The following is a 9,589-nucleotide window of genomic DNA, read 5'->3' as shown; positions in this document are numbered from 1 at the left end:
CCCTCACAGAGAGCCCCCCCCACCCACCCCGGTGCTCTGCTTAGTCAACCAATCTGTTAAAACACAGCCGATGCGCGGCAGCAGGAGTTGGATGCTGCTTTATTAGATGACAAAGACCAGTCAATGACAGTCCAGCAGTCTTTACTCATTAAATAAAGGCAGTTTACACTGGATCTGAGGTCCAATTTACACGACAACGGTTCTGCTAACAGCTGGGGGGGGGGGGGGGGGGACGACTTCCTTTGCTTTTGAAAGAGTGCCGCATTCACATGACATCTCTGAAGTAATTCTGGAACACCATGATCCACAAAGAAACGGTTGGAGAGGCAGCAGAATTTACTTTAAGCTATCATTAATAAAGATGAGCAGAATAAACCTGCCAAACTTGACGCCGTCTTTTGTTGCTGCTCTGTCCGGCGCCAGGCTGCACCTTAATAGCATGCATGGCGTGAAGGTGGCGCCTTCAAATGATCACAATCTGGAACCAGTTTCCAACCGTTTCTGTTTTAGGACACTAAATATAAAAGAATCCATCTGCAACACCCGTTTACCGTTTTTATGGAATAAACGCAGTAAAAACCGCCTCTGAAATCAACTAATTCAGTGTTCAGGACATTTTAGGATGAAATTCGACAGGAACATTTCTCAGACAAGGAGGAAACCAAACTGTCTAAAATGGGACCTCAGAAAACACAGTGGAAAAATCAATGCGTGTGTGTGTATGTGTTGGGGGGGGGGGGTGAATTAGGCGCCCCTGTTGCAAAGAAATTAAATTGGCTGAGCCTGATGAATCAGCCATTCTCGGGAGCAGATTACAGCCTAATTCCTTTCTTTATGCAGCAAAAGAGGCAATTTGGCCACATTTGTTTCTAAAAAAAGAAAAATCAATTGAAAAGCGGTAAAGGTCTCCTCCATTAAATCAATTAGGTGCATCGACAAACATCTCCATTTCTATTACGAGCATTATTAAACTGCCAGCAGATTTGCACAGGTAGATAATATCCAAGCACGATTCCGAAGAGATGCTCCTTGTTCCACGCGACCGTTCGGACACACAAGCTAATCGGAAATCATCTTTAATTAGACTTCAAGTCTCATCTGAAACCGAACGCAACGGGTCAACTAGGATTCTCCCTTTGCGGGCTCAGCGTGCCACCCAGGAACACACTCCCCCTTCAGGCAGCGTCGCTCGCTAGGCTAATTAGCAGCGACCGCCGGTGTCCATGCAAGCGCATTTAGGATCACGGACAGGACCAGAGAGGAAGTGAAGTGTACTCACCAGCTTGAAGTCCTGAATGCTGCAAATGAAGTAGGGGGTGTTGGGTCGCCGACTTTCAATGTACACACAATCTGCAAGCAGAGAAGAGGAGAGACGGTGACTTCACTGGAAGACGGTCACACTTCTTATTTTATTAAATGCACCCAGACTCAGTCATGTAAAAACATCTTGCATTCTGTTCCCACTGACATTATTTCCTCCTCGAGTCAAATTCAATAGGAATGCCAGTAATAGGATTAAGGACTTGCGGCGCACTACAAGGTTGCCTTTCCAAAGCAAACATTACACCCACGGGGAATTATGTTATTGTTCCACTCCACTCCACTCCACTCCACTCGCACGCGCTAGCTCTGACCCCCCCCCCCCCCGTCACCAGTCGTCAGCGCAAAGTGACGACGTCTGTCGACGCACCTCGTCGTGGCGGCTTAGCTTAGCTTTTAGCCTTCTGTTAAAAGCCGCCGTCCTTTCATTCGTTCATTGACGTTAAACACAGAACGGTGCATATTTAGCGTTTGCCTCGGTGGGCCTGGCCATCCACAACATTAAGAGAGAGACATAACTGGCAGTTTGACCGGGTCGTGACCCCCCCACACCCCCCCCATCCACCCATCCTCTTAGCAAACCCACTCACGCTGCACAGAACCCGAAACACAGCCAGCACTGTGGAGAACAAACAGAGGAGCTGGTGAAGGAGCACGGCCAACAATTACAGCCGAAGCACAGCCAACAGCCGCGGGCGAGGAACGAGATCATCATTAGATTATTGTAATTATTACCGGAAAGTAGACTTGGATTCACATTATTGCAAATAAAACAAAATGAAATTCACCTGGAAAAACCTGGAATGTGTGAAAACTGGCTAAACTGGCTTGTTTCTCGACTACAAAGTCAGCTGCTCCTCCCTCGAGAGACAAAGTCCTCCAAAGTGCCTGACACTTATTTCTCCTGGATAATAATCTGTTCCGGCGGCGGCAATGCAACAGACTCCTTTGAGTGCTCCCAGACCTGCCTCAGCAGGCGCAGCGTAGCCTTCCAGCACACGCCGCGGCGTTCGCAGGCCCACGGAGGGCGAGCTACGCTCTGCAGCTCTGCAAGCGTAGATGAGATAACGGCGCCGTAATAAACGCCAGCCGCGACACGCCACCGGTGCTAATTTCACCCAGCATATGCCGACTTGTTTCTATTGCAGGGACAAAACCACAGCCCCCCCCCCCCCCCCAAACAAAAGATGCGTGTCTGACAACGCCATCAATCTGTCATTTATTTGTTTGTGTCAACAGAGTTATCGATCTGGCTGCGGTTTATCTTCCTGCCTCCAGAGGAAGATACGAAATGGCTTCGACACCTAAGATGCCATTTGTAGAGGGGCTGGTGCGTAAGAGCAGGCCCCCCCGTCGCCGCTTTGTTTTTGAGAGGGTGTGTGTAACCCCAGGGTGGGCTTGTTATCTGCTGTAAGCTGAATGAGCTGTTCTAAGGGGAGGAGGGGGAGGGGGGGGTCGTTTATCGTCTCGCTGGCTCCGAGTGACGCATTATATCTTTCTCACTACTGCCCTCTTCTCTCTGTTCACCATCCCTGGAAGTCATTTACAAGATAACATGAATGAAAATATCCATCAGTGCTATTGTGTGATCTGTGACCAACACACCGTGTGTGTGTGTGTGTGTGTGTGTGCTGAGAGAGAGAGAGGGAGAAGCAGGCAGAGGAGGAGGAGGAGGAGGAGGGAGCAGGAGAGAGGGAGTGGGGGAGGGTGGAGAACAAAAGAGAGTAATCTGAAAGAGGTGACACGTTTCGGAGGAGTTAAATCGGGGGGAATTAGGGTTCGGTGTCCCTTCACCTCATCGGCACGTTCGCTTAGAGGCCAACCTCCACCCCAGAGTACATCAACGGGGGGGGGATAGAAAAAAGATGGGATCTGCTTTAATCATTCACAGGCAGAAAGCGAGTCCATTTCCTCCAACGTCAAAAGACGATTCTGAATTCATCCCAGGCGTTTTAAAAGTCTTCTAGCTCAAGGGCATCCCTCCGAAAGCGGCTAAAACACGAGTCTCATCGCACGCGGAAGTTAAAACAGAATTAACGCTTCGCACTCAGGGGGGGTGGGCGGGACGGGAGGGGGGGGCACTCGGTTCCTCCACGGTCTGCCTGGCTTGTTTAGCATTCCTGCCATTTTGAGCATGTGGAAGTGGGTCTCCTCGTTCATGTGAAGTGGGGAGGGGAGGGATCGGGGGGGGGGGGGGGGCTTGCTGTGGATCAGTGTGCTGTGCATGTGAGGGGAGTGGGGGCGGGGGTGTATGCGTGTTGGATGCAGCTTTCACTCCTCAAATGTTTGGCTTCTTCCCCTCCCCCCTCCACAATGAGATTTATTTTTGATGAACACTTTGCCCATGAGCTCATGAAGTGTCCTTAGAACACTTCTCTCATTCCCGTACCTATTGCATCTAAACCAAGTCAAACGGAGACAGACCGTCACGTTGCACCAATTCCAAATCTTCACGCGCGCGATCACGCGATTTGAGTCACGCCCAGTCGCCGAGGAAACGACGAGGAGCACCCGACAACTGTGAATGAATTATTCACTTTTTCAATTAAACAGAGACAAAGGACAATATCTATTTTCCTTTGTTTGGGTACGCCGAGGCAGCATGAAAAAAATAAAGCATGTAAAATAAATAACGGGCCATTAATCGCAATCAAGGCAAAAAAAAAACAGAGATTTCCCGAGGTATTGATCTCGCCAGCCTCCACCCTCTCTCAGCTGGAGCTCATTGTTCAGCTCAGCCAATCGTCTGACAGCTGCAGACGAGTGTAATCTAAAACACACCTCGACTCGGCGACGGAGTCGCCTCCGAAGAACCAGAGGCTCTTTAATGCGCTTCAGCAGATGTGTTGGGGGAGTCGTTAGCTAATATCAATTTAGCATTCTCTCAAGGGCTGCCAAACAATGGAGAAGCCACAATTTCATACGCCAATATCTCGTTAACAACAATGAGGGGGGTTTGGGGGGGGGGGGCTTTGTGATTATCTTAAAGCAAGAAAGAGAGCATGTTCCAGGATGCACGGCAGGATGATCAAATCAAGACGACCCTGTTCAAGCCGTGCCTGCGGGTCAGCCAGAAGACAGGACGCACCTGCATTGTTCAGAGAGAGAGAACCCAAATGCCCCCCCCCCTCCTCCTTCTCCTCCATTGGGCCGATCCTCAAATTAAGTAGCGCACGGAACGTAATACTGAAACCACAGGAGTGTGAGGACTAAAAAGACCAGGGAAGACACGGGTTGTGGGAAACGAGAGACGCCGACTGCAGCACCATTCCAAAGGAGACCGGCTGGTAACCCAGAGTTCCTCCTCGCGGTGCGACACGCGGTGTGGCACGAGACGTCGCCGCCGCCGCCGCCGTGGCCTAGAAAGGCACTGACACTGGAGTTTAGCCCAATTTATTTGTCTTTTTTCTATCCCCAAGCAGAACAACAGTCACTGGCGACGCAGTGGGAAATACGAGGCACCGTCAGCGCTCTACGACAGAACAGGTCTACAGCTGACCGAGACCCTCGGGGAGAACAGAGCCCCCCCCCCCCCCCCAGCCCACACGTTCTCATTTAGCAGTCGGCAGGTGGTTGGATTTCACTAAGAAGCCCTTTTCCCAGCGCATCTCCCGTGTGGAGGACGCTCTGGGAGAGCAGAGCGGACTCTCACAAATAGATCTCTTCACTTCAGCTGCAGATTCAAGCGGCTGCGTTTTAATACGAGGCAACTCCCAGAGTTTAGTCTCGTACGCTTCGACGACAGCAAACGAATCAACAATTACCGTTGCAGCAGGTTGGATGCGTCGCGCTGAAGCCTGCGGCGCGTCGCGCCGCCGCCAGAATAACCAGTTCGACGCGGATGCTGCCGTCTCAAACACAAACACAGCGGAAGCCACAATCCAAGAGTTCACGTTCCTTTAGATTCTAATTCAGTTTCCTCTGAGTTACATTTCCATCTGTAAAAAGAGACGCCTTTCTTTTGCACCAGAATCATGTGAAGCGTCGTCTTAGTCATTTTAGACGCAATTCCAACAGGCACTAGTTCAAGACGGCTAAAAGCATTGTAGTCACGGTGGCGGTTTTTAGAGCTGCTTCTCCGCCCCGTGCTACCGGCGCTAAAACCTCCTGAATAACGTTAGCATTACGAAAGCATCAGTAATAAACAGATGTTTGACAACCTTTGAATCTCATACCCCGAGACCGCGAGCTGACCAGGTGATGATGAGGCTTTGAAGTGATCTTCGGCATAATGAGCCCTACTCATCCTCCATTCTTTATACGTCAGATTAACACTGGGAGTAATGGGTTTCATCACAGTGCCGTTTCTGTCATTCATTTTATAGCTAAAAAACAAAAACATGTTAAAGTGTGCAGAAGCAGCTCTGTGAAGAAGGGTGTGTGTGTGTGTCTGTGCGTGTGTGTACACATGACACATGCGGTGACACACACACACACACACTCTCTCCCCTGAGCTCTATGGTGACTGGCGAGACGTGCCAGCTGTGCACATCAACAGCCCCCCAAACACACCAGGTCCTTTTAGAAGCTCGCCGCCAGCGCAAAGGTGCACAGAGCAGCGTCTAAAGACGTGTCCGTGACACACAGCGAGGTGGACGGACAAAGACGGATCAGCCATCCTGTTCGGAACGGACACGTGCAAAGCTGCAGCGCCAGCCCTGCTGCAGTGGCGGCACGCGGACAGCGCCGCGTGTGCGTTTGGCTGAGATGGCGTGTTGCTGGCGTGTTGCTGGCGTGTGCTTTGTCAGCGACAGGACGGTGTTTGTGACTGTCCAAAGCAGGCCTTATATGGGCGCTAGTTTGTCAACGTATATGCATCACAACACACACTGAACGAGCAGCGGTTATTCAGAGCGCTGTGAAACGGCACTGCACTTCTAGGGTGTCTCCTATTGATCCTCCCCCCCCCCCCCATGGCAGTGTGTATAATCTCTGGTGAAGATCTATAATCTGTGGTGGAGGTGGGGGTGGGGGCGTCTGGAGATGTGGCGAGAGCTCAGCCACAGGGCACGGATTGATCCCGTGTGTTTTCTCGCGCCGCGTTCGGCTGTTCATCCCAGCAGCCAATCCAAACGCATCATTTGAGACGGCGTCCCCGACCATCACCTCAGACACACGCCTCCGTTCCCTTTTGAACCGGCAGTGAGCTAGATTTAGCCGCGAGCCCACCTATGGGCCCCCTTTGGGCTTATTCCACCCTTCCCCACAATCGATGTGCGCTGAGCCATCTGAACCCATCTTCAAGGGATAAAAAGGGGGCTAAGCTGAGATTGGAGGTTGGAGTGGGCGGGCAGTTTCATTTATAATTGACCTGTCTTTTATTTCTTATGCGTGTTAATAGAGCTCTCTGCGACCAAATCAATCAAAGCAGTATTTTGCGTCACTCTTTTCGGGGGTTTCTGTCTTTGCTTTCCAACAATGGCCCTTTTTCCCCCCTCGTCTGGGGTGGGTTCAAATCCCTCGCTGAGGCTGGTCAGTTTTACATATTGTGTGTCACTAGAAGGCTGTAAGGGGATTTAACATTTAGCAAAGCATAATCCACCGTCGGCTTTGTGCCTGCTTAAGCTGCACGCGTCCAATCTGATTGTAAGAGGGCTTCTGCCAAGGAGTAAAATACACCGCATTCACAGATCGGGGCGGATCACACCAGGAAAAAAAAGGCAGAAATAAACCAAGAAGCCACGGTGGAAGGTCCTCCATGTTAGAGTAGCAGCACTGCACCCCCCCCCCCCCCCCCCATCCTGGATCATCAGCGATCTAAACTCATTTAACAGCTCCAGTTCATGTAGTAGCAAGGTGGAACATCTCGACCACTCCAAACCTGTCAGACCAAATAAAGGCGAGGGCAGGAAAATAAATATTCCCCATCGACCAGATTCGCTCAGATTCAGAGATCTAAATATTCAGTAGGGGTCGTCCAGTGAGACGGCCGACTTTGTTTATGTGGGTTATGAATGTTTCATTGATGTGAGTGACTGATTCCCTCCCCCCCTCTCTGCATGGTTAACTTGGAGACAAAGTGCCAGGGCGCTCTCTATCAAGATGACATGCAGGGCTGAAACGACTTCATATGGGAACATCGTAAAGACAAAAAGAGGGAGTGAAACGACAAGAACTGGCTTCAGTGTGGCTCCGCTGGCGGAGGCGAAACACACGATGGGTCGAACGAATTCCCAGCAGCAGCTACTGAAAGATGACGCTCCAGTCGCTGAGCTGTTGAAAGGGAATGAGAGCTGAGTGTCGGATGCATGCTAGTGTAGTGGCAGAGATGGCTAATGTCTCCCCATTAAGTCTCTGAGCAATGCTGCTGCCCCCCCCACCAATTGACCTTTTGCTAGCTGCTAGTTAAATGAACAGATATTGTGGCTATGATTTCGTCGTAGGTGGCGACACACGCACGGTCAGCACAAGACAGGATCAGAGGGTAAGTTCTGACATTCAATCCGTCGAAAGCAACCAATTCACAGAGCAGCCACGTTCACCGCTGTGCAAAAAGGCCGGATAGTATTTAGGCTACATGCAGAGCAACCTAATAAAATACACCAGACAGCCTCCAAAAGCGTCTCCATGGGAAAGGACTACCTTTAGGCCCGAGAGGGTTATCGCTAGGATGGCGTGGGCATGAAATCATTAACATGGCCGTCATCAATATCACATCATCTATTGAAGCGCCACTTTATTTTATTGGCTTCGACCAAGACAAAGCACAGAGCGGGTCAACTCGGAATTGATTGCGTGATGCATCGGACATCTGGCCTAATGGTGGGGGGGGGGCTCTTCAGAGAGTTGCTGCTTTAGAGAACACACAGAGGCGATAAATCTCTTGAATTCTGATTTCTTATGTTTGTGTCGGGTACTTACATTCTAACAAGTACTTCCAACAAAAATTAGCATGATGTATAAATGAGTAAATGTGCAGTTCATCGGGTAGTCGAGGTGCAGCGGTACACGAACGCTTCGGTTCCATTACCGTTTTTGACTTACAGACCTAATGACTAATGACTTCGATGACTTTTAGAGTTCTTCCATCGTGCAGAACCCGTGACTGACGATCGCTACAACTTTCCAACATGCATTCCACGTGAATGCGCAGCTGACTCCAGGATTCGGACAATTATTACTTCAAAGTAAGAGCAGCCATTAAATCCTTGAACTGTGAATGTGATTGATCACGGCCCGGATCCACGGAGGAAGATTTGGATCTGAACCCGGAACAGTGGTGATTTGCACCACTAGAAGCTAGTCCCTACAATGGCCGATGCTTAATGGAGACACAATCAAGACTTACCTCCAGGTCTGTAAACAACATCGTCTTCTGTGATGAAGGACGTGATTTCCCCATTTTCTGTGCGTTCATAACGGGACTTTTTCTTGGGCGTCTTCTTCTTTCCCTTTTTGCCACCGTCCTCGGCTGTGCCGCTGCCTCCTCCTGTGCTGCCATTGTCGTTGTCCTCGTCATCACTGTGGTCACTCTCTGCATAGTTCTTGGCCCCGCCCTCCAGCGTGCAACTACGCCGGGGCCTGGAGCTCTCGCACTCTCCCCGGTCCCCGTCTTGCCGCCGGGCTTTGCCAGCGTCCCTCTTCTCCCGGTCTCGGTCTCTGTCCCTGTCCCGCTCCTTCTCCCTCTCTTTGTCGGCCGTCATGATCCGCCACGTGCCTTCCTCAGTCCTCTCACGGCTGGGCCTCCGTGAAAGGTAGACTGTGAGCCTGGGCTTCAGTCTTCTGAATTTACCAGTCAAATCCAGGGAAAATTTGGCCACACCGACAACCCCAGTGTTTCAGAAAAGCTGCGGAGAAGACAGAGGGACAATTAGGATATTCCTGCGACGATAACCATCATCCTTACAGTGCAAAAGCTACGATTCATAAGTGCAAATGCTTATTTAGAGCTGGAGGAGAACTTTTGTGGCTGAGAAATACAAGATTAGTTCCTGGAGATCAGGCAGCTGTGCCGAATCTGATCCACATCGCAGTCATTGTCAGCACTCCCCTCCACAACCGCATATACTGTGCAGAAGAGAACCTTCCAGCTCCCCGTTCTTTGAGGGAGGGAGCGAAACATCAGCGGCAGTAGAAGGACAAGTAAAGCAAAGGCGGAACCAGATACGTAGAAACAACTAGCACCACTTTGAGGATTTGTCGCCACAGGCACACAAAGCTCCTAAAAATCACTCCGAGTTAACGGGGTAGTCCTTTTGTGCCACGCCGTGGAACAAACAGCGCGAAGCTCAATGACAGAGTCGACTCCGCGGACCATCTTGTGATGACA

General features: G+C 50.6%; 1 protein-coding gene across 1 annotated transcript in view; it reads right to left on the bottom strand.

Moving 5' to 3' along the window:
• Window positions 1–8,963, bottom strand: part of rerea (arginine-glutamic acid dipeptide (RE) repeats a) — a 56,279-nt gene extending 47,316 nt beyond the window's left edge. The window contains exons 1-2 of the mRNA XM_068743848.1: window positions 8,609–8,963; window positions 1,280–1,350 (exon numbers count right to left, since the gene is read on the bottom strand). Of these exons, the coding sequence (XP_068599949.1) occupies window positions 1,280–1,350; window positions 8,609–8,963 (426 nt within the window). The remainder of the gene's footprint in view (window positions 1–1,279; window positions 1,351–8,608) is intronic.
• Between the last annotated feature and the right edge of the window lie 626 nt (window positions 8,964–9,589).

The sequence above is a fragment of the Brachionichthys hirsutus genome, chromosome 2 (assembly GCF_040956055.1).
Source record: "Brachionichthys hirsutus isolate HB-005 chromosome 2, CSIRO-AGI_Bhir_v1, whole genome shotgun sequence".
Lineage (NCBI taxonomy): Eukaryota > Metazoa > Chordata > Actinopteri > Lophiiformes > Brachionichthyidae > Brachionichthys > Brachionichthys hirsutus.
This window is presented reverse-complemented; position numbering and strand designations above follow the sequence as displayed.